The sequence below is a fragment of the Carettochelys insculpta genome, chromosome 6 (assembly GCF_033958435.1).
Source record: "Carettochelys insculpta isolate YL-2023 chromosome 6, ASM3395843v1, whole genome shotgun sequence".
Classification (NCBI taxonomy): domain Eukaryota; kingdom Metazoa; phylum Chordata; order Testudines; family Carettochelyidae; genus Carettochelys; species Carettochelys insculpta.
This window is the reverse complement of record NC_134142.1, coordinates 88,782,361-88,807,120: the sequence shown is the minus strand read 5'-3', so window position 1 is coordinate 88,807,120 and position 24,760 is coordinate 88,782,361. Positions and strand designations below refer to the sequence as shown.

The window sequence follows — 24,760 nt, the reverse complement described above, 5'->3', positions numbered from 1 at the left end:
AGTATTTTAACAATCTCTGCATGTGCCAGCAATTGAGCTTTGTGTGCACGTGTGTATCTCCCCTCACCTCCTATCATTGAACGATATGGTCTATACTGAAGAAGCAATTGCACTGAAAATTGAAGTGTGTGCTATCTAAACTAAACAAAACCTTTTTTGTTAAGTTAAGCATCAGGGTGTCTGTGGAGATATGCAGGTTGAGTAGCCTCACCTGAAGCACCTGAGGGTAATCAAAGACCTGATTCTTGTGACAACGTTTCCGAACAGAAGGAACACCCTCTGACAGATTGGTGCACTTGTCCAGGATCAGCACAGATTCTCCATGTTCAGCTTGAAGAGCTTCCAAGTCAGAGCGGTATTCAGGGTGGAGAGCCATTTGGGATGATAGGATGAAGTACCTACGAGGGCTGAAAAGTAGAACAGAGGTGTTCAAACATTTCTAAGCGTTTTCTTTCCAAATTTTCTGAAACTCATTTCGTTCCATCTTGGTCTTTCTATAGCGAAGTCCAGATTAACCTACCAACTGGACACACCAAAAACCTCAGATTTTTTCCCTCCAACATTTGGAGAGAGAACAGGATGAGACATGGAAAGAACATACCATATTCTGATATACAATAATTAAGATTTTTTCTGATCTAATTATTATATGTACTACAGGAAGCAGAAATAATAGCTCAGTGATGTACATATTTGTGTAAATTTTAAGTCTCGAGTGCGAAAGGTTGGCGTGGTCAACTCTTTGTTTCATAAACAGAAACAAAAATAACTATGCAACATACTGGGAAAGCCGCTGATGCAAGACTATTGTGGCGTATATTCACCTGGTAATGCTTTTATATTTTGTTAATGTTTTATTGTAAAGCACTTAGGACACTTTGCTAGCTCTTCTGCTTGTCAATGTTTTAGTTAATTTTGTATGGGTAAAAAGTGATGGAAGTCCTGGCACCCTATGCCGATCCACAGAACAGAGACAGCAAGAGCAAAAGCTAGACCCTGACTCAGCCTTGTACCTGTAGGTTATCCTGGAAGGACCACTTATGTGATAGAAGTCAGAGTTTAGCGTAATCATAAAATTCAGCTATTGACCTCTACTGACATTAACTAATTTTTATTTATCATGCAAATTGCTAACATGTTAGATAACTTATTGTAATGCCAACATACTCAAAACCATGCTTTAACTGCTGAGGTCAAAAATGCAGGGATGGAGTCTCAAGTTATCTGTTCATGGCTTTAAACTCTGAAGCACATTTATGTTGGAGTATCACACACTTCACAGAAAACAGAGTCCTCACATTTATTCTGATCCTTCTTTTATAGAGCAGACTACTCCATTAAGTCTCATGCAAGGAAATACATAATATGTTCCTCCCCTCTACTACCAAGAAAACTCAGGAAACAGGAGACCTTTATTTAGGATTCCAATTTCCCTCCACTTGACAGCTGTTTTTTTTTAAATTATTATTAAATATATGGCTCTGAAGCACATACATTATAAAGCTGAGCTCTGTCCTTTCCACCCTAACCTCCTTATTTCCATGTCAGCAGCTTTGATTGCGTCAACTGACAGCATTAAAAAGAAAGAGATCCACGTAACAACTATCTTTGTAACCTGTAGAGGCCTGCTGGAATATTTGCTCCTGGCAGCACTGATTTCTTAATGCTGTTTTAGGCAACTACGCTACAAAGAAACTAAATCACAAACTCTCAATTCAGCTCTCTACAAAGACAAAAATAAAATTTGCCTTCCAAGCCAGCACAGCTCTTGGTAAGTGCTAACCATGGCAATGGGTAGCCAGAAGCTGCACAAGGTTGTTTGTTTTTAATGGTTGAAGACATGAAACTATCAACCTCCCATGATACCAAAACCTTCTGATCCAAGTCTTGCTATAAAATGAACGTGAAACCATAATGTATACCAAGCCTGATAGTGTAGAATAATGATATAATTATATTTCCCAGTTATTAAATTTTGACCACCTTCCTTTTGTCAATCTTTCCCCACTCCCACCACAAAACAAAAAAACTCAGTGACCAATTGTTTTTAAAAGTACAACAATGATGACTGGCCACCAGATGGCACTCTACCCCCGCTGTAGCCCACCATCTTTGCCAGTAAGTAAGTAAGTAAGTAAGTAAGTAAGTAAGTAAGTAAGTAAGTAAGTAAGTAAGTGTGTGTGTGTGTGTGTGCGCGTGTGCGTGTGTGTGTGCGCGTGCGCGCGCAATGATACGTGGGTGTTCTGAAATATTCATTAAACCAGTGACTGAGCCACTTCCACTTGGTCCCAAATACAGATCTGTTCTCTGCTGCACTGCAACCAGCCATGTCTTCTGGCTGATCACGTGGAACTGAACTATGAAGAAGTCTATAGTAAAAAAAACAAACCATAAGTGTTTAAATCTACCTGATGTGGTTTTTTTCCCCTAAATATTATATATTTTCTCCCTTTGCACGTTAGGTAACAATTTACCAAATGCCAGCTGGGATTCAATAAGTGTCAGTGCATTGTTCCCGTACAAGAACATTGGAAGTAGGCACATTAAGAGTAAAACATTCACATGAATTATTGTAGGACTATCCTGATCGGTGGTTACTTACTTTTAGAACTGGAGGTGACCTAAAATTCAATATAATTCAGGCTTACAGCCTGAAGAGACGAGATCAAAAAACACTGACATTTTGAACAGAAGAGCAGGCACAGATTATAGCTTGCACCTCCCAAAACTGTGCTTCTCAGGTCTGGTAAAATCTGTGATCTGGCAGGACCACGAATGTTACTGGACCAGGGAGGCCAGGATAGGAAGGATAGCAGGTGGAGGGCCAGGCAAAGCTTGTTGATGTGGGGGCGGCAGCACTGGGCAGGGCAGTGCCTGCAGCCCTGCGAGGGCCATACAGGAAGCCATGCCAGAGCAGGGCTGGAACTGGCACCCACAGGGCTGCGGCACATTAGCTAGGGCTGGAGCTGGCCTCCGCAGCTGGCAGCCCAGGTGTGGCCAGAGCCAGCGTCAGCCCAATAGAGCCAAGCTGGACTGGGGGTAGGGAGGCCCGGGGCTGGAAGTAGCAAGGGGGCCGAGAGGTGAAGAGGAGCTGGCAGGAGGGAGGGGCAACAGGCTGTGGGGGCCAGAGGCAGAGGACCTCCCATTGTCTGGCAAATTCCCTCATTCAGGTCCAGTCAGGTCCTGAGGGTACCAGACAAGGGAGGTGCAACCTGTACTGTCATGTAAGATAAACTTCTCATCAGGCATTGACAGTATCCCTTTAACCACTTTGGTGTTGCCTCAAGTACTAGGTACACAGGATAAATGTACATTATTAGCCTTGCCCTAGCTTCCAGATATTTCATCTATGAGGGGTCAATATTTGATAGGGAGTGATCAACGCAAACAACTGAAAGCTTTTGGGTCATATTCATGGCCTTGTATCTGTTTTGCTGTGATGTGTGAAAGAGTCACTTTAACTTGCTGCTTTCGTTTACTTATCTGTTAAACAGGAACAGTAACCACTGAGTAAGGCCTAATGGCTAATTGCTTTTGAGGGCGCAGATAAAAAAGTATTATGAAATTCAATATTTAAAAAAAAAAATCAGATTAGAACATTTTAAAACTAGCAAGGACAGTTAAATCATCTAGTCTGACCTTTTGTATTTCACAAGCCAGAAGATTGTATCCATTTACAATAATGAGTCCAATAATTTGTATTTGACTAAATTATATCTTCAAAAAAGGCAATCATTTTTAATTTGGAGACAACAGATTAACGATCAACCTCTTTCTTTTGTGGTTTGTTCCAATGGATTAATATCCTCAATTAAATGTGCTTTATTTCTAATTTGAAATTATCTGACTAACTACCAACTACTGGTGGTTGTTACACCTTTCTGAACTAAATTAAGGAGCCCATTACTACCCAGTATTTTCTAGTCTACTTTTTCTAGCCCTCTTATTGTGACTTTTCTGCACCCACACCAAGTTTTCAATACCTTTTTAAGATGTGGGCCACCGGAATTTGATTCAGCATTCCAAAATCAGTCTCACCAATGCCGTATAGAGCAGTAAAATCACTCCTTAATCCTACTCACTACTCCCCTTTCAAACATCCTAAGACTGCATTTGCCCTTTTCTGCCACATCTCAATGGAAGTTTATATTGAATATGTTGAATTGCTTGTTCACTAAATCCTTTTCAGAGACATCGTTTTCCAAGCTACAGTCCCCCATTCTGTAGGTATGATATGCATTCTTTGCATGTGACCATATGAAAACTGTTAGTTTTAATGGGCCCAGCTTACCAGACAAGCTGCATTGCTTTGAATAACTGCCCTTCCCTCATTAGTTTCCATTTCTCCACTCCTCATATCACCTGAAAATTTTAATCAATAGTGATTACAGATTTTGCACCCCAGCACAGTTCTACTAAAAACATGGTCATTTGAAGGGGACAATCATTGGAGTGAGGCCATGCTTCACTCCATGTAAGTATCATCTATATAGGTCTCTGTCAGCCACTGTGAGAAAACGTGTCTCTATTCTAACAGCAGTCCCCCGCTTCCTCCAATACAATACCGTTACTGCCATTTCCTACAAACCTCTCTAGTTATAGCTGGATGCTAACACCACACATATTTCGTAAGCTAGTGATTGAAATCAGTCTAATTCACCAGAATCTGCTTACCCTGGTCCCCTGTCTGGCAGCTCTACTTCTGCAGACAATGGACTGTAAACAGGAATACTGACATCATAGCCTTGCCGATAGGTCCATGTGGAAAAGCCTCCGCCAGCCAACAATGCTCTGAAATAGTTTAAAAGAAATTAAAAACTGAGTGGAACACACAGAATATTACATTTGAATTCCAGGTCATGGTACTTGACCATCCCCAGCATAGCAGCTGGCTTTCCTGTGTTGAGGTTTCAGTGTCTATAGCACTTCCATCGATGGCGCTCTCATAAAGTTCTGCCTTTAGTTTAACTTAATCCAGCTGCAATAAAAACGGGAAAGGAGAACATTCATTTAATGTACAGTTATACTGGCTCAGAACTAAGATCTCAAGCTCCCCAAAAGGACCGGACTGCTTTGGATGCCCCAAAATAACTGTGATAACTCAAGAGATGGTACTCTTATATTGAAGATACAGTGAACCAGGGCATCCACTTGTTATTGGGGACACAGTGCTGGTGGAGGCACTGTATTTTGAATGAGATGGTCCCAAATCACTTGTAGTCACTAATGATCCTGTTGTAGCTAAATTTCAATTTAAGTAAATACATCCTAAATTCCTTTCATCAGTTAAGCTGAACACCAAATGTTTACTGTGTTAGTTTATTCACCTGTTAAATCGGAACAGTTACAGGTAAGGCCAAACTAATTGCTTTTGGCTGCTGAGATAAAAATTCCTGCCCAACTGTTGTACAATGTTGCTCTGAGCTGCTAGAGGAAAGCAGCATTTCAGTAACAGATGTAGTGATTATGTATTTCTTAAAAACAAAGATTCTACTAAGGATAAAGGCACTATAAAACTGTTTATTATATTGTAAGACATGAAATAGTTTAAACCATATGCTCTACAACAAACCTGAGAGCAGATGAAACCCATAGTACTGTCAACAGAACAACATGTGAACAATAAAAATGATTATTATAGAGTAACAGATATAAATGCCTAGTCCAGCATCCAGTACTGAGACAGGAACAAGTATGCCAAATCCCTGACTAGGGATATAAGATATTATTTTAAAAGTTAACCATTTAAATTATTAAAATTATATAGTTTAACCAGGTAACCAATTAAAGGGAGAAGGGGTGACATTCCTCTGGCCAGTGTAGTGTGACTGGGACTGACAGTTAAGTTCAATTAACAGTAAGCTTAATGCCAGACATATGTTTATGGAATCCCCATCACCGAAGATACTTAAGAATAGGTTAGAAAGATTCCATATATATGTAGAGCCCTGCAAATCTGCAGGTATCCACAGACTATGTTTAGGGATCCCAGATAGCTGTGGATCCAAATTTTATATTCAGAGCCCTGCATATCTGTGGATGATATTTGTGGATCCCAGGTGGCTACAAGTTTTGTATCAGCGTAAGCTGCGGCGGATGGTGGGGGGTTGCAAACTGGAGGACATATCCCCCTCATGGACTCAGAAAGTTATTATGGGAAGGGCAACAGGCTGTCAGCTCTACCCCTAAACTCCATTTCACCTCCAGCATGTATAATAGAAAATAAAATGTTTTTAATTTACAGTAGTGAGGAAGGGTTGCACTCAGAGGTTGCTCTGTGAATGGGGTAATCCTTGCCAAAGTTTGAGAACCAGGTGTGTAGGGCTCAAGCTATATGAAGATACAAAGTATCCTCCCAATGGGAATGCCTTAATTATCCTGCTGCTAGTCCATCTATGGCTTCTCCTGGTTAGGGCTACCTTTTGCCAAACTGAAGGAAAGAGCTCTAAGGGCTGAATGTGGACAGATGTGGACCCAGACTGTGGAACACCGTGTAGCAGAGAAATAATCTTTCACGTTGTCAGCAGAAATTTGAACCACACTATATTACATTTGTTACTCCTGAGCTTTTTTGAAATATTCTAGTAGAGAGACAGACAGACCACCTTTCAGTCCCCATTTCACCCAAATAGCCAGGTGGCACAAGGAATTCATCGCCCTACTTAAGGGAATCCAGGATTCAACTTCTTTGAATCAGTCTTTCTGAATAGCTCATTGTACTCAGACATTCACTACACAACACTATACCTGAAACTGTCCTAGGGATAGCAGGTCTATTCAAATTACCATATAAAGTAACTTACATTACAGATAAATATAAATACATTTTTTTCCCCGATTCCAGTACCACCAATTCTCTGGAGAAAGAGAACAGAGCATGACATACCACTGTACCAGGCAGCACCAAAAGAATCCTGAGGAGCAGCATTAATTGTCTGTCATAACTAAGGCTGCATCTACACTACAACATATTTGAATTTATTAATATCGATTTGGTAATTCTGGAATGTATAAGTTCGAATTTGACCATACTTACCTTCCCACGTGCTTCTCACAAAGTCGACTTATTGCTGCCACACTCAGGCTGCGTCTACACGTGCACGCTACTTCGAAGTAGCGGCAGTAACTTCGAAATAGCGCCCGTCACGTCTACACGTGTTGGGCGCTATTTCGAAGTTGAAATCGACGTTAGGCGGCGAGACGTCGAAGTCGCTAACCCCATGAGCGGATGGGAATAGCGCCCTACTTCGACGTTCAACGTCGAAGTAGGGACAGTGTAGACGATCCGCGTCCCGCAACATCGAAATAGCGGGGTCCTCCATGGCGGCCATCAGCTGGGGGGTTGAGAGATACTCTCTCTCCAGCCCTTGCGGGGCTCTGTGGTCACCGTGGGCAGCAGCCCTTAGCCCAGGGCTTCTGGCTGCTGCTGCTGCAGCTGGGGGTCCGTGCTGCATATACAGGGTCTGCAACTAGTTGTTGGCTCTGTGTATCTTGCACTGTTTAATGAAAGTGTGTCTGGGAGGGGCCCTTTAAGGGAGCGACTTGCTGTTGAGTCCGCCCCATGACCCTGTCTGCAGCTGTGCCTGGCTCCCTTATTTCGATGTGTGCTACTTTGGCGTGTAGACGTTCCCTCGCTGTGCCTATTTCGATGTTGGGCTGAGCAACGTCGAAGTTGAACATCGACGTTGCCAGCCCTGGAGGACGTGTAGACGTTATTCATCGAAATAGCCTATTTCGATGTCGCAACATCGAAATAAGCTATTTCGAAGTTGGGTGCACGTGTAGACGTAGCCTCAATTGGCAAACATCGACTGCGGCAGGAGTGCATTGCGGGAACCTATCCTACAGTTCCCTCATCCCCGTAGCATTCTGGGTATGCTCGCTGGTCTTTGAGACCATCTTCTCACTTTGCATTTTCCTCATTCCCTTCCCGTAGTAAGCAAATGTCCATTTTTCCCATTGGAAGGAAGGAAAAGTAGGACATCCACAGAGATGGCAAACACATTTTCAGAAATTTCTTTCTTCTGTACCTGAATTTTCAACTGGCCGTCCACTGACTGTCCCGCTTCCCGTGATTGCATCCGCTCCCTGAAAATAATACAGGGACCCTGACTGTACTCTGAAAGTTAAAAGAAAGAGGATAAAAAAGTCTAGGAAAGAAAATTTTTGACTTCCCTCTTCATTACACAGACATTGCCAACACTGGTGATGGCAGTGAAATATCCCTGAAAGGCTTGAAGAATGAAAAAGAGAGAAAAGTTGCTCAAAAAAAAAGAGTTGCTGAGGGGAGAATCTTTGGCTTTCCAGTGCACTATAAGGCTTCTGTGCAACGACTGTGCTCTCAATTGGCCATCTATTGAGCGTGCCCACTCCCATCATTGCATCTGATCCCTGAAAATAATACAGGGACCCTGACTGCATTCTCAAAGTTACAAGAAAGAGGACAGAAGAAAAGCTAGGAAAGATTGACTTTCCCCTTCATTACACAGATACTGCCAAACACAGGTGATGGCAGTGAACTATCATGCACTGAATCTATAACGGAAGCAGGAATCTCAACTAGCCCCATGTTTCTGAAGGGATCAAAGCATGAAGGCAGATAGGAGACGTTAGCAAAAAGATTTTATAACTGAAATATCTTAGCAGGTGTCTGCAAAGAACAGCAAGCTCTCGAAAATATTTTTGGTGGGATAGGAGGTAGGATGCTGTGGTCTGCACCGGCAGAGCCGCTTGGAATGTTGAAGTAGCTACAGTAGTCCCCCCGACTCTCTTAGCCGCTGCTGGAGACTCCCCCGCAACACCCGGGTGTCTGCAAGCCCCCGAATATCTTACCCACGCTTGTGAATTCGAGCTTGATAGCTGTACCCATCAGGTAACGGCAATACTTTAATCTCAATAGTAAGTGCTCTCAAAAATCAAGCTCATGGTATTTGAAGTGAAGACAGTAACGTGGTAATACTAAGCTAACTGCTTTAAATTTTAATTTATCTTATAGCGTAGATGCAACCTAAGAGGACAATGGACAGTAACCATATTGCCTCAAGCTGGGCTACTGTCAGAGTTCACTAGCTAAGTAGGGATATGCTTGTCAGTACCTGAATGGGAGAGACATCAAAAAAAATGCCAGGGTAGAACAAGGAGCATTACTGGTTCTCTTTCTTGTAATTAGCACTGAACCAATTCCTTAGTACGGTGTTTGGAAATGCTGGTTTTGATGTGAAACTGAGCTTGTAGGTTACTCTCAAAGACTATTATTTTTCATCTGAGCAAGGAGTCCTGGATCAGATTCCAATAAATTAGCTGTTTCAATAACCTTGACGTTTCTGTAGAATGCTTCATTGCCCGTCCAAAATACTAGCATGGAGATGGTCCATGCTTTTAAAAAGCTACTAACCTTTACTCCACATATGGCTGCACTGCAGTGGTGGTGCAAGCAAACTATATTGAGTTAATGAAGTACTTCGAGAGCTCCGAGTTCAGGGTGAAAAGGCGCTATAGAAATACAAGATGTTTTGAACCTGCAATTCTGTATAGCTGATCAAATTCAAAACATGCCAGCACTAACTAATTAGAAGTTACAGCAAAAGAAGTTACTTTCACGGGATGAAAAATTAAGAAGGTGCTGAGTGAGAATTTGGTTTCCAAAGCCAAAGTAATTATTTTGAACTGCAGTGCCTCCCCTTCAGTGACTGTGTGTCAAATGTTGCATGACTATTTCCCACCCTTCAAGCTCCATGTTCCTTGTCTCATTCATATTAATTCAATTGCAAGGCAGGGAATGAAAAACTGGCTTTGTCGCATGTCTCACACCTTTTGCACTTGTACACTCGCCCCCCACCCTCAGATTTTTATCCCTTAATGAGGAAATTGCAACCAGATTGTTTTAATTGGATCCAGTACATAACAACATCTCATTAGCTTTGAGAAAAGCAGGTGTGCCTCACACAGATGTTCACCTAAATAAATCCATGGGAACCAACACCAGTTAAATAACTCCACTCAGATTTTCATCAGGTAGTGAGGTAAGAGAGCCAAGGTATTGACACTTAAGAGTACTGAAGGCAAGGAGTCTTTAAGTTGCATTGAACTAAAGATGAGTGAGTATGTCTTAGTTCCTTGCACCGCCATCCTAACTTCTTCCCTGTCATTCATCATTTTTTTCCCCATTTAGAAAGTACCAAAAATTATCTGGATTCCCCTCTGCTGTAAGATTTCTTATTCACTCTGGAACATCATCAGTTCTCTCTTGAGTCTTTTGAACAACACTCCTAAACATGAATGCTCAACTCAGCAATTAATTCAAGAATCAACAGCAAGTAAACAGTTTCATAGGCAGCCTGCCAGGCACCAGAGTGGATAAAAAGCAATGACTTTTTTATTTTTTAAAGTCAAAATAGAATACTAAATTTCTCATTTAAAATAAGTTACAATTAAGTCTCATCACAAACACGCTACATATACACTTACAGTCTCATAAAAATCAATTAACGGCTTTAGTCTGTCTAGCCTATCTAACAGCTCTTGCTTTTTGAAAGTTATGGGGTTTCAATTACATTTCAGTCTTCTGAAAAACAGAAACACGTGCAAAGAAAGACCAACTGGACAGGACTGTTTCTGTCCTGTGCTTATGCGGAGTTTATCTTGGCCAAGCATAGCACAGAAGTTTATTAAGACATTATCTTATCTGTCTGTCTTTAAGACATAGGAAAGGACCAAGGCAGCACAGAAAGGTACAGTGGAGTGGACCGGAAAGAAAAAGGGAAGACATTATTCAGCACACACACAGCTTCCTATATTCCTCCGCATGTCATGTTTCTGGGGCATAAGACCCCCTAGCTGCAACTATTTTGAAGAAATTCATTTCCTGGCTGAAAAAGGAAAATGTGTCAAGTATAAGTAGTGTAAGATGATGATGCAGGCCCTAGTTGCAAGAATGAAACAACTTAAAGAAAACTGCTTATTAGAAGAAAATGATGTGGCTATAGCTGAATGGATCAACTGGTTAATATCTTAAATAATTCACTTTGCAATGCGTCTTTCTTCAAGACTCTCCATGTGCCTTTTAGTATAAGTGTGATTGGACATGTGAATTCCCAAGCCGTTTCCTGTGTTGGAAGTTGTTAAAGAAAAAAAGACTACCTTAGCTAACCCTTAAGGCTTGTTTAATTAGTTAAGTCGGTTTAGAAGCTATCACCCAAGTATACAGTACAGAAAGTGGCAGTAAGGGAAATTCAAGTTGCCGATTGCCAGGGTCATTTTCTTACCTCATGTTACATAATAAATACATTCCCCTTACTTTGCAACATCATGGCCAGACCATAATGGTGCTGCTATAAATCTAGTCCCTATTTTACTTCAGCGTAACACAGTTTTTCAAAGGGAACCCCTTTCTATATATACACTCACTCAAAAAAAATAGAAGTGCCAGTGATTTCAATGGATCTTACTCCAAAATTAAGAGCACTCTAATCGGTCAGCCTCAGGTTTTCTGGTAACTTGATTTAAATCATCTTGGTTTAAATAAATCCACTCTGTTAGACAGGATTACCATTTGTAGACTAGTTTGAGGTTTACCCCAAGAAAGGATTTTAAATTGCCTTGCCTCCTAACTAATGAAAACCCTTCTTACTGTCTATGGCAGCAACTACACTACATGAACTGAGAGAAAATTCTTAAGGAGTATGTTTTCCTAGCATTAAGACTAGAAGGCTACATATTCTACAACACTGTCAGCAAAGCAGTCTCTGCACCAATTAAACATACTACTTCGTATGGACAACCCATGTTTCCATCATCCAGGTTCAAAAAAAAAATCGAAAGCTTTCAAGCTGCCTTCTGAAAATCCCAATATTGGTTTCAAATCTCAAACAAAAATAAACAAAAGAAATTAACATATTAGTGACGTAACCTAACTAAAAGCTCTCCAGCTACAGGAATACTACAATAGACAGTCACTCAACTCTACACATAAGATCTCATTTTACCCAGAATTATGACCAGCACTAAATTAACACAACATATCCGTCACATTTCATGAATCTTATAGTGCACAGTTTTTGGGCCATCTATCAGATTTGGTACATGCCAAAGAAATAAAGTAGCTTTTATATTCAGGATTCCCAGTCAGCATCAATACGTACCATAACGTTGACATGCTGCACACCTAGGAAGTCCAGTTCTACAGTCTTACACAGATCTACTAATGCAATTCATTCTTCACCTTCAATTCTGTACAGCTCACCCTGGTCAATTTGAACTGAAGTTTCCAAAAGTGAAAGCATCATGCAATAACCCCTACCACTCAGGCTCTCTGAAGATTTTCTGACTATGTGTTACCAATGGCAAGTTTACCAAAATGGAGAGATCTTATCTGTCACATAGAACTTCATTACTATTGCAGTAAAGCAGTTTCGCCCACTCTGCTCTGACTGTGCGCCCCTATACCTAATATCTCAGAAGATTCAGAATTACCTGACTTCTCCCAGTAGCGTTACAAAAGCTTCAAACACACACCTGTTGAAATACTACTTTTCCTGCATATGAAGGACAAGGCGCACACGGCCATTTTTAAACGGATGCCCGATTCAAAAGAAACTAATAAAACAAAGCTGTGAAGCACGAAGTAAATCTCTTGTGTTAACTCAACAGAGCTATTCTTTTCATAGGCAACTTTGCTATTAAATATAGGCCGTGTTTACACTACCACCCTCCTTCGAAGGAAGGATGGTAAGTAGGGCGTTGGGAGCTTACTAATGAAGTGCTGCGCTGCATAAGCAGCACTTCATTAAGCAAATGCCCCCCCACCCCCAGCAACTTCGAAGTTTTAAACTTCAAAGTACCAGCTCACGTCTAGCCGCGGCTCACCTGCCGGTAATTCAAAGTGCCGGGGCAACTTCAAAGTCCCTTTACTCCTCAAAATCTTCGAAGGAGGGTGGTAGTGTAGACAAGCCCATAATGTACTACAACAGACCATTCCATTAAACATATTGCAAATGAAAAGAATAACACCTCAAAGTGACAGAACTTGACGATACAAGCACGCGTGTTTGTGTGAGAGAGCAAGAGGAGCTACAGATTTATCAAGTTTTCACTTACTATTATGTTTGACTGCCCTCTTCAGGCCAAGTTTGAGTTAAATGCATTGAATATAAGTATCAGAGAGGTAGCTGTCAAAACAAAAAGCAGTCAAGTAGCACTTTAAAGACTAGCAAAATAGTTTATTAGGTGAGCTTTTGTGGGACAGACCCACTTCTTCAGACCATAGCCAGACCAGAACAGACTCAATATCATCTGATGAAGCAGGTCTTTGCCCAGGGAAGCTTATGCTCCAAAATCTGTTAGTCTATGAAGTGTCACAGGACTTCTTGTTGCATGTTAGTTTTTACCTTTTCTGACTGCAACCATGCTTTAATATCAGTAAAATAACTCTAAAAAGTATAGTGTGGACTTGTGAACTCACTTCCCTCTGCAGTGAAAAATCTACTCTGTTTTGGAACGAAAAGATCACCTGTTGCCTGTAATTCAAATAAACCCAGATCTAAAAATCTAGCCACATTCTGCCTTATATGTTATCATCCTTAGTAAAGATCCTGCAATCACGTTTTAACCAGAATTTTGCTGATACATGTTACAGAAATAGTCCTGCTAGCTCTTTAATAGTTGTACTGGTTTCGCAAGGCCTACCTTGGTAAAATGATGCATGTGTATCAGTAAAAAAAAAAAAAAAAAGAGTAAATCTTTTTATTTCTTTTGGCTTAATATATTTGGAAATTTCTTCCCTTTCCTATCCTTCCATCTAAACTATCTGTTCTTTAGTATACCTACATTCTTCTTACTCTATTCACTCTTTTCCCTTTCCCAGGATGCCTGTGGAGAAACCTACCCTGCATCTAGCAATTAAGATAAGGATTTAAAACTACTAATTGGCTGGCAGGAATTTTCAAAATGTACAAGCCAGAAAAGGACAGAGAAAACTCACAGCATTGTAGTCAATGATAAATTAATGGATTGGTGCAATTTCTGAAATTTTTATATATTATATAAAAATGAAGCTTTGGTCTCTAAATCATTGCATTCAAAGTTGCTATAATAGCCACATTATTTCCTTTAATACAAAGCAAAAATATCCAAACTTTGCCAAGAAGAGGCAGCTAGAGAGAAGACCCAGGATTGTCCTCATTTGTATTATACAGAACAGTCTGTCGTTCTCTCTCTCCACTAAGATGAGCTCTGTGGATGCTATAGGTCTGAGAACAGAATGCATCACCTTGACTGGTGGTTCCTGGTAACTCACATCAAGATAGAGCATTGAAAGTTATACTATCATGGGCCACACAGCTTTTGAATTTATGGATACACAAAACTGTAGAATGCTATGAGCAAACAGTAGGCTTTTCAAGTTCGAGAAGCTAGACATTCTGCCTCCTCAGAACAGGATAAGACATACGCCACCTACGTAACACTCTGGGATTATAGAACTTGTATTGTGACTACCAAGAGTTCTGAACCTGGCTACTTCTTTAGAGACATTTTGCCCTGCACACACCACGTGCGCTCAAAGAAACAGCATGATGCCTACCTATCTCTGGGAACATCCAGTGCTGTGTTGTAGTCAGGTGGCCCCCCCGGCAGCATATTAAACAGCAGATGGTTTGTGCCTCGATCCCACCTAAAGAGAAGAAATAAATACAGCCAGTTGGAGAGCTGTTCTCTAAACCATGGGTGCCAGACTCTACCAAATTCTGATCTCAGCTCTGACCAGGGCTCTTTGCATAACTTTCCCCATCACTAGCCTTATCCTCTCCAAATCTAACTTTACAATTCACACAGTAAGGTTTCTGTAGGTACCTGGACAACTGTGCCAAGGCCTGAGCAGTTTCCTTGATTCGCAGTGTGTTTTGATTCAGCACATCTATGGACGGCACAAAGAGACAGGCCCGATTGACATCATCTGTGTAAAAGTCACTATCAGAGATAGCAGTCAGCAGTTCATTGTACTCCCGAGAGATAGTGTTGCTAACCAGCATCCCATGCTCATCCACATATTTCTTCAGTGAGTATATATAGACCTTGATCTTGTTCTTGGGGTTGAAGCCACAGCGATAAACATCAAAGCAGGTGTGCATCCTACAACTGAGGTCTCCACGCTCTGGGATGGGGCTATCAGCAGGAAGCTTGACTACAGGCACATCATGAACACTCCGCTTTTCCACTGTCCAATCAGTGGATGACTCAATGGAGTGTGGCCAGAACTGGAACACACCTGTGGCAATAAGGCCAAGCAGGACAATGGAAAAGAGTGTGATGTAGTAGATGCGGTGCTTGGTCTTCATTCTTGGGATGAGGGCTGGACCCCGGGTGTTATATTTGACTGACGCACACATAATGGAACTAGCCACTTCTTCCTCTTGTATCTAGAGGATGGGAAGACAAATGCACAAGGTAAGAAAAGGTACAATCTTAAGAGTGACAGAAGAGACACAGACATAATGCAAAAAAGGAGCAGCAGGGCAGAAATATACTCAGCTCTCTTTAGGGGAAGCACCTTTACCACAGGGGATTGCACTGATATGCAGGCGTTCCATTTGAATGTCAGGTTCTGGCTGCTCTGTATATCAGGGATGACACTTGGAAGCACCAATATGAAAGTTACCTGTTGGGGGTAGGTGCCAACATCCTAGTAAAATAGTTCAGCAACAACCATGTCAGAATAACAAATGGGCCTGAGCATGCTCGTTTGTTTAAATAAATTATATAGTCCCATCCAGTCTGCCTCACAGAGTGCTCCCAATGTATATTTCCTGATGTGGTGTGCTCAAGGAGTGAGGGAGGGCAGTCAAATGTACATTAAGTAGAGTTTTGAGGGAGCAGAAGAATGTCGAATGCCAAACTCTTATTTTATTCAATGTTACCCAGCCTTGGACTAATAAAGAGCATCATAAAGGACTCAGTCAGAATGGCATCATTAATCTAGGGCAGCTTCTAAAAAAAAATATACACAGTAACCCTATATAAACAATACCTGCCCATCCTCTATGGACTAGCAAGATGCTAAGATACTTTTTGCAAGAACAGGTGATTGCCATGGTGTCCTCGGTCAAATGTGCTCTTTCATTCAAATGCAACAACAGCTGGCTTTCTCCCACCACTGAAGTAGTATTTCAGTAGTGCTATGTGTACATCCTTGTGAAATATTTTGGAATGAAAAGCATTATATAATATCAATACAAAAACATTAAATAGAAGTGGGAGCTGATCATAGTAGGTTAGCTTTTGTGCTTTCAAAACTATGAACTTGTAAACCTCAGGGTGAAGAAACAGTAACTCAAGAGAAATATAGTTTGGTTACCTGTTTGTTACATAACTTGGGTGTTTTGGTTTCTGAGTTCCAACACAGAACTTAAAACTTCTCATCATAAGAAAACTGATTGTGGCTCCAACTTGCAAACTGTTCAGTAGCAAATTTCTGTAACATTATCAGTGTTTCACTTTATTAGAGCACAGCCAATATTATCACATTCTTCCTTTTGTGGGACTATAGAGAGAATAATTTTTGAAAACTAAAAGAGAAATTTAATGGGCAAATATTAGCCAGAGAGAAATTATACAAAAACAAGAAAAAATATCACCAAACATGGAGAAATTGAAGGGTATGTAACAAACAAGTCATATCAAAATTTTTACCAGAGAACATTGGAACACAGGTTGTTTACAACTTGCAGTGACAGGACTTACACACACTACAGCAAGGCAGAGGTATTCAAAGTGCTCAACTTTTAATGCTTCAGGTCAGAGTAGGTTCGTATTCTGCTTTAAATTAAATAGTTTTGCCAGCCTACTGCTTAACTCTGAGCAGATAAGATTGAAGTCACAGCGAAGCCAGGAAAAAAAAATTGGGAATTTCATACGATTACAGTCAGTATTACAACCAAAAGATCTTTCATATTTCTTCTGCCTTTAAGCGAAGTTATTCCAGCCCACACCCAACTCCCCAGTACAATGCCGGAATGACATGATTTATCACAGAGATCATACATTTATGACAGGCTCTTGAGTCACTGAGGTAAAGGCATAGTACTGAAGAGGATTCAAAAAGGAATTAGACATGTGTAGGATGAAAGTTAACAGTTATATTAGAAAAATTAAGAAAATATTAGCCTTTCTGCTTTAGGGCAAAGATAAAATGTTAATGATTAGGAGTAAGTTTCTTCTATCAGCAAACTATCCCTTAATCATCTATGAACAGACCTTTTCATTGAATTCTCCCTAACTCTTGACTTCCTAGATATTACAGGTTTGATTCCATCATCCTCTGAAGCAGTTCGTCACTAGTACTCAAAATACTTGTCGCAAGTACATGTCTACTAAACAAGACAGAGAACTGCTCTGATTCAGCTTCACATCTCCCATGTTCCTGAAACCTATTAACCTTGAGCTGAGTGCAGAAATGAGTTTCTGGAGAACTCTCAGATTACAGTTGTAGAAAATAACCTTAGAATGCCTTATCGCTCAAGTTTTCAAAGACCAGGCAAACCCAGAAAGCCTTTGTTGAAACAAAAAGCTTTGACACAAAGGCACTTCGTACTTCAAGACTCCACACAGAGATGCATCCATGTAAGAACTGAGGTGAGTAGACTGCAACCATAAGGGGAGATTTAAAAGCAGGTGGGGGATAGTTTCAACTGCACCTCATAAGATTTAGAAATCAGTTTCAACGCGTATTATTAACAAAGGATAAAACAGATGTGGCTTACGGCGCGCCCACGTGTAATAAGAAAAATTATTTATTTAAAATAGCAGGAAACGTGGCTAGAGAGCTGCCCTACTTCAGTGCAAGCTTCTGGGCGCTGCCGACATCTGAGCAGTGACTCCTCCCCTCATACGGTCAGTTTCTCCCCCGCTGGTCAGTTGCAGTCCCAGAGTCAGGCACCAGCTGCGTCTGTGGGAGAGCAAGGCACTGAGCGCCCTGAACGTAGCTCCCGCTCTCAGCTGTTACTACCAGGCCGGTGGTCCCCTGTCCCCCTGGTCCGTCCCACGGCCCCCCCGCAAAGTCCTCCTCGGGCTTACACTCCCCGGCCCTAACGGCGGCAGACGCACAGCCCCGCGGCCAGCAGTGGCCACCAGGCCGCAGGGCTAATCGCTCCCGGCAGCCCCGCTCCCAGCGCAGCCTGGCCCCCGGCAGCCACCCGCCTCACGCAGCAGCGCCTCACCTCGGCCAGCAGCAGCACAGGCCGCTCACGGCCTCATGTCAGACGCAACAGCCCCAGCCAGGACCCGGAGCAGCCGCCGGCGCACAGGTATCTACCGGGCCGGGACCGGGCTCCGAGCGCATGCGCAGGAGGAAAAGTTGAGCGCGCATGGCAGAAACTAGCTCAGCGGGCGAACGGACTGCCGCCCGGCGTAGATCCGTGCGCATGCGCGGGAGAAGACTGGGGCTCGCCCCTTGTCTCGGGAAGTAACTGGCTGTCCGTGGCCTCGCTTGCACATTCCGGGAGGCAGCGGCCGGTGCAGTTAGCTGGTGCCAGTGCTGGCCGGCACGGCATAAGGGGCGGGGATCGGGGGCGTGGTTGGTGGTGATGGCAGAAACGGGCGCCCACCTGGCATAGATGCAGGAACTGGTTAACGGCGATGGGCAGGGCAGGGCAGCACAGCTGGTCCTAGCAGTGGAAAGGTTGATCGGGTTGGTGTTGCCCAGGGGAAGATTAAAGCAACACTTCCAGTGCCACCTGCTCCAGACCCTTTAAGACTGTCCCTCTAGTTCCCACTCCAGTGGCAGCCCCAGAGCTGTAGCTCCAGCCTCACTTCCCAGGCCTGTGGCTCACCCTTCTGAGAGTGCCTCATGCCCTGACATGGTGATCTCACGCTATATTGGTGGGAGGTGTGTGATGATACCATGACGCAATGACATCTTTGATGTAAGGTCACAGGCCTGTAGCAGACATGTTCTGATATGATGCAACTGAGTTGTGTAAGGAGGTGATAACATTGCAATGTATTGTGCATTAACATTTGAGCTCAGTGTTGTGTTCAAGTGCAGGTATTTGTTTTCTACAAGGTACCACTGTTATGAATGTAGCCACAATCATTCGTGTGGCCCCTAGGACTCATAGTGGGTGATCTTCAGCATTGTAAACTCAAGTCCTTCGCCCTAGAGCAAAAGACTCAGGATATAATATACACTGGAGAGTGCAGTGCATATATGATCACAAACTGAGGCTTGGTCTACGCTACAAGTTTAGGTCAGACTTGGTGGTATTAGGTCGATTTTGGTAACCATGAATCCACACCACCAAGTATATTCCACCAAGGGTTGTTAAGGTTGATTTCAGTATTCCTGCTTTTCACAGAGAGTAATGCTAAATTCAACTTTGGATGACCCACGTGAAGGTCATGCAGATGCAGTGCTGTGAAAGTCAACGTACTTGGCCTCCTGGATGTGTCCTGTAATTCCCCCATTTGACCACTCTGGACAGCATTTTCAACTCTGCTGCTCTCCAGGTGCACGGGAAAAGGCCCTGTCAGGCCAGCATGATGAGCAGAGCAGGCAACACACCTCTTCAACATACCTGACCATAAATGCCCAGGATTGCAGACAAGCTCCATCATAGAGTGTGCAAGAGATCCTGGACCTAATTGCTGTGTGCAGGGGATGGGTCTGTGCTGGCCAAACTATGAAGCAGCAAAAGAAACTCTGTTATCTGTGCCAAGATTACATAGGGTATGGTAAAAAATAAAAATAAGGATATGCCAAGGCCACCCAGCAATGTTGTGTGAAAATAAAGGAACTCAAGCAGGCATATCAGAAAACAAAGGAGGAAAATGGACAATCTCTGGGTCATCGCTGCAAAAATGCCACTTCTGTGAGCACTTATGTGGGATTTTAGGAGGAGACCCAACCACTGTCCCAAAGCTATCCGTGGATACCTCTCACAAGAGGTCAAAGTCGAAGCTGCCCATCCCATAAGGGCTCACTTTGTCGAACTCATGCTCACAGTGAGGACATGCATCTTCAATTTTGCAACATCGGGTGCTAAAAAATTGACCTTAATAAATTCAACCTACTCTCATAGTCTAGAGATACCCTGGTGCACCTCACTAGGCACTGTGTGAACACAGAAAAAGATACTATGAGACCTACAAAAAGCTTAACAGTGGATATGCTATTGGTATACTGAGACCACTGCCTATCATGCTAACCAGTATCGTTTCATTATTTTCTTCCACATCCCAATCTGTTTTTCTGTACCCTTCTGTTCATGTCTTGTTTCATGCTTAGACTGTAAATCCATCAGGGCAGGGATTGTCTTTGTTCTGTATCTGTACAGCACCTATCACATTCAAGTCTTGGCCCCTGTCTGGGGTATTACTATAACATATATCACTGTTCCCACCCCAAAAACTCACAGGGAGTATGCAGAAGCAACAGTGCTACACAATAGTCAGAACACAGCCATCATGTTTGTGTCATATGCAACACTGACAAAAGTGGGAAATCCCTGAGATGAAAGACGTAAGTACATGATAGGTATCACTTCTGTGCTGCCAGTGCAGCTTCAAGCCTGTTCACGAACCACCAGGGATGGTATGAAAGGAATTTCCTATCTTCAAGTAGCAACAATTCAAAATCCCATTTCCTCTCTTGCCAATGGGCATATTTCCCTTCACTTACAGTGGAAAAACTGGAGCCCGAAAAACTACATTTCTTCAGAAGTACTGCATCCAGCAGTCATTTCGTCATCTGCCACAGATGTATGGAATAAGGAACCATGAGAACCAACTAGTGCAGAAGCTCTGAGAAGTTAATTTTCATTTCTAGCTTCTTTGGAATCTTCCACCAAGTCTCCTCAAGCACTTCAATTTATAGTGCGAAAAGCCAAAACGCACTCATGACAAATCCCAAGATCTACTTTGAACATTGGAGTACTCCTTAACCCTGAGAGAACTTTGTGCTGTGGAACGGCACCAGATTATTAAGAACTCTGAGAACCCAAAACTTCTGCACAGAATGACTCCAGCCATACAAGTCTTTCTCCAACAAACTCCTCCCTTCTGCTTGCAACTTCTCCCTTGGAAGAGAAGAGTTCAGTGAGTTGGGTTTTAAACTGAATGTACAATATACTTTCCTGTTTCTAACTTTTCTGCCTCTTGTGCCTTTTCATTTGATTTAATTCATTGCTCATATTCCTTGTTAACTAGTAGGAAGCAACTGATGAAGAAAGGCTTTTCTCAATTTTTTGATGCACCAGCCACTCTCAGCACCAGGGGTGACACGTGGGGGATGCACAGGAGATCATATGTACCCTTTCTCCTCAATAGCCAGCCCCCCCACGCACACACACACCCATCAGCAATTACTCGTTCAGGACCCTACAGAGCTGCTGCTTCAGCCACGCCCTCTACCACTGACATCACCTCATCAATAGCTCTGCACCACCTGAGAAATTACTCCATGCCAAAGGCAAATAAAGGAGACATTCCACCAGCTCTGGGCTGCCAGAGGGGCAAAGCAGGCAGTGTCTGGGAGGGACACAAAATGGCTTTCTTGCTACCTACCATTATACCTGTGATTTCCAGATATGTGTTGAACCTCTCTCGTCCAGCAACATCCCTCATCAAGCAGGACAATGATGTTGCTGGAGCCTCAGGGGGTTAGGGAGACCCACTGTGGGGCACCCTTCCAGGAGCCCTGTGACAGGGAGCCAGTGGGGAGCCCAGCTGTGTCACAGAGCCCTGCTGGCAGCCCCACAGCCATGGGGACCCTGGCTGGGCTAGGAGAGCCTGACAGCCCCATGGTGGGGAGTCCCACAGCTGCCGTGTCCCGAGGGTGCTGGACAAGAGAGATATAACCTGTATTTAAAAGGCCTGTATCGCCTTTGTATGTATCTAAGAGTGTTAGTCTCCTTCCCCTAAGACAGGAGTGGACACAAAGCAACCTACAGGCTCAACGTGTTTCACCAGGGTTAGCCTCTGGTGGGCTGCTAGATGCTTCATTTACCTGCACCTCTGCAAGTATGGTCACTTATTGTTCCTGTTGCCTGTGGTTCGCTGTTCCCGGCCTGCAGGAAGCAGCCCACACCACTTCTTGCCCACCCCACCCTAAAACCACATTTCTCCCCTCTGCAGTGTTATTTTAACTGTCTTCTCCTATCGTTAGCTCATGTGGTTGCTGAGTGGTGGCACTGCCATGTTTGGGCACGTGAGAGCAAGAGAGCAGTTTTGTGGGCAATGTCTGTTGCACACCTTGTCAAAGGATTAACCCTTTTCACTTCAGTTTCTTCACCAAAACAACAAAAGTGCCTTGTGCAAATCCCAGTTGATTACATGCTCGGAGATCTATCAGTGCTTCCATGTAGAAAAAGCATCAGAGAAATACTCTTGTTTGCAGTCAGCCCTGTTCTCTGCCTTAGGCTGCAAGCTCTATTAGTTAACAAGTGACAAACTGGCCCCATTTTTATTTATACTATCTATGTATGTATAAAATTTTCTTTAGGTTATCATGTTCTTCCGGTTACAAAATACTTGCATCAGGCAGTCAGGCTGTAGTGTTGACTTTGGTGTGTTGGTGGCTTGGGTGTTCCCTGCCATTAACTTAATTTTATGTATTAGGACAAAATGTGCTTTTGTTTTTAAACCTTCTGTTAAAACATGCTGGGAGGGTCCTTGGGTATCGATCAACAGCAATAATTTTCCTTGGTTTCATTAATAAGTTGCAAGCAATCCATTATGAATTGACCATTGCCGCGTTTATGAATTGAGCAAGGTGCCATTCCCATGCTAAGGCTGTGTGCTGACATGAATGTGCTGATCTGGATGAGCAGTGAAATTTATCTGTGTGAATGGTGACTGGACGTGGCTGAGCTTGTGAGCCATAGAAAGGGTGAGTTGTGTCACGTGCCAAGAACATTGGCTCGTCCACGTGCTGCTGAGGGAGGGGAGAAGGATGGAAGGTTGCTGAACACTGCTTGCTGATGCCCATACAATGCCCACAGGGATTCCGCTGTCTCTGCGCTCTTTGAGGGAGAATAAAGTGCATCAAATCAATTGTAGCTGAAAGATTTAAGGAGGCTTTAAAGGTAGTTTCTTTCTTATAGGAAAATTTGAGCAGTTTTCCACTGAAAAAAACATTTTGCAAATTATTCATGGCTAAAAGTGAAATAAATGTAAGGAGCCCTTCCTGGTCTGTTTAGTATGAGCAAGAAAGATGCTCTTTGTCTTTTGACAGAGATGTCCCTGAAACTTCAGAAACACTAGCTTTACTAGTTTGTATTCCAGCGGTGTAGCTGAACCAGACAAGGCTGCAGCATGCTCTTTTATTTTTAGACTCCAGGTTGCCATTTTTTTTATCCTGGAAAAATACTCATCAGCTTCTGACTCATAATCAGCGAGGCAATCAATTTTTATAAATATGTGAGAGAGTCCAGATTTTTTTCACCTCTCCTTCTCCTTTTAAAGCCTGCTCTAAACAGGTCTTTTGAGATGATGGACTGTGTATGATTTCAATCCGTGCATCACATTCTACAGCTAACAGTTCTTTAGCATCACAACACACATTCCCTTTCTGCACACAGCTCTGCTTATTGTCTGTTATGGGTGAACTGTGTTACAGAGGATTGAAGGTGCAAGGAGGAAGACTCACCATAGTGCCTGGTTACAACTGTCCTGTCAACTCAGCATTCCTTTGTGATCCCTGGGCACAGTGGTGAAATCACTGTCAGATTCAGGGATCTCACCAGCTACTCAGTAACAGCACATTCTGAGAATCCACTTTAACTGGTTATTCACTTTTGCAATGATTTCCCTGTATATTAATGTACTGGGGCCACCCCTTCCACTTGCCATCTGCTCTATGATACAGCATCAGCTATCAAATAAGGGTTTGTGTTTTGCTTTGAAACATCTGACAGCAGTCAGAGACGTAGATGAGATAAGACACAGTTCTGTTCTGATATGGCAAAAGTCAGGACATCATAATAGACTGACCATTGGCCTGCTCCAGTTTTTGGTATTTCAAGAAAATGGCAACGTCATTGATATAAACGGAGCCTTTTCATGTCTTTAGAAAATGCACCCATAACCAGTGGCCAAGTGCAAAGTTATGCTGCTTAGCAGGGTGCAGCGCATAGTCTATATTTCCATGGTCCTCACTTGCTTGAGGTGAAGAAATGTATTATATAGCCATGACATAGCCTATAGTACTGATTGATGTCTATATCCCAATGCTCCCCATTTGCTGTGGGAGGAAGAAAGGTATTGCTTCATATTGCACTAGTGGAAGGACTTGAAATGCTAGCAGGGGCCATGCAGCCAAGCTTTCCATTGAAATGCTCATGTAAGAGATATACTGATTGCACATTGTCTGTCATTTCCCTATTCTTCTCCTTCCCAGAAGCATTCAGACGAAAGGCAGCTGTCACACTTTGCCACGGTATTAATCTTTAATCAGTCGAGTGTTTTCTGCAGTCAGATGTTCAGGGAAAAAGGGTCACGAGGAGGATCTGCTTAGAATAACTAAGCACGTGTGCAGTGGCTGCGTGCAGTCAGGATCTGGTGGGTAACAACAGGGAGCAGAGTAGCTAAAAATAGCGTTTGCTTCCAGAGTTTCTCCAGTCTATTTTTGATGTTAGATTTTGATAAGGTCAGTTGGGTTCTTTCTAAAAATTACTGCTCCTAGCAAGCTAAGGACAAAACATAGAATATTTTTAACCAACACAGACTAAAGGAATGAGAACAAGGCAGTGGTCAGTTTCCAGTGATTTATATA

The 24,760-nt window shown here is 42.7% G+C and overlaps 1 protein-coding gene across 3 annotated transcripts in view; it reads right to left on the bottom strand.

The window, feature by feature from the left end:
* EXT2 (exostosin glycosyltransferase 2) overlaps window positions 1-18,326 on the bottom strand; it is a 120,411-nt gene extending 102,085 nt beyond the window's left edge. Inside the window, exons 1-6 of one of the 3 annotated variants that reach the window (XM_074997531.1) lie at window positions 18,210-18,318; window positions 17,826-17,938; window positions 14,848-15,413; window positions 14,579-14,668; window positions 4,675-4,791; window positions 212-407 (exon numbers count right to left, since the gene is read on the bottom strand). In XM_074997531.1, the coding sequence (XP_074853632.1) occupies window positions 212-407; window positions 4,675-4,791; window positions 14,579-14,668; window positions 14,848-15,383 (939 nt within the window). In that variant the 5' untranslated portion in view covers window positions 15,384-15,413; window positions 17,826-17,938; window positions 18,210-18,318. Of the gene's footprint in view, window positions 1-211; window positions 408-4,674; window positions 4,792-14,578; window positions 14,669-14,847; window positions 15,414-16,348; window positions 16,729-17,825; window positions 17,939-18,209 lie in introns of those variants that run through there. The other 2 variants (XM_074997530.1, XM_074997532.1) reach the window with 2 other exon arrangements.
* Between the last annotated feature and the right edge of the window lie 6,434 nt (window positions 18,327-24,760).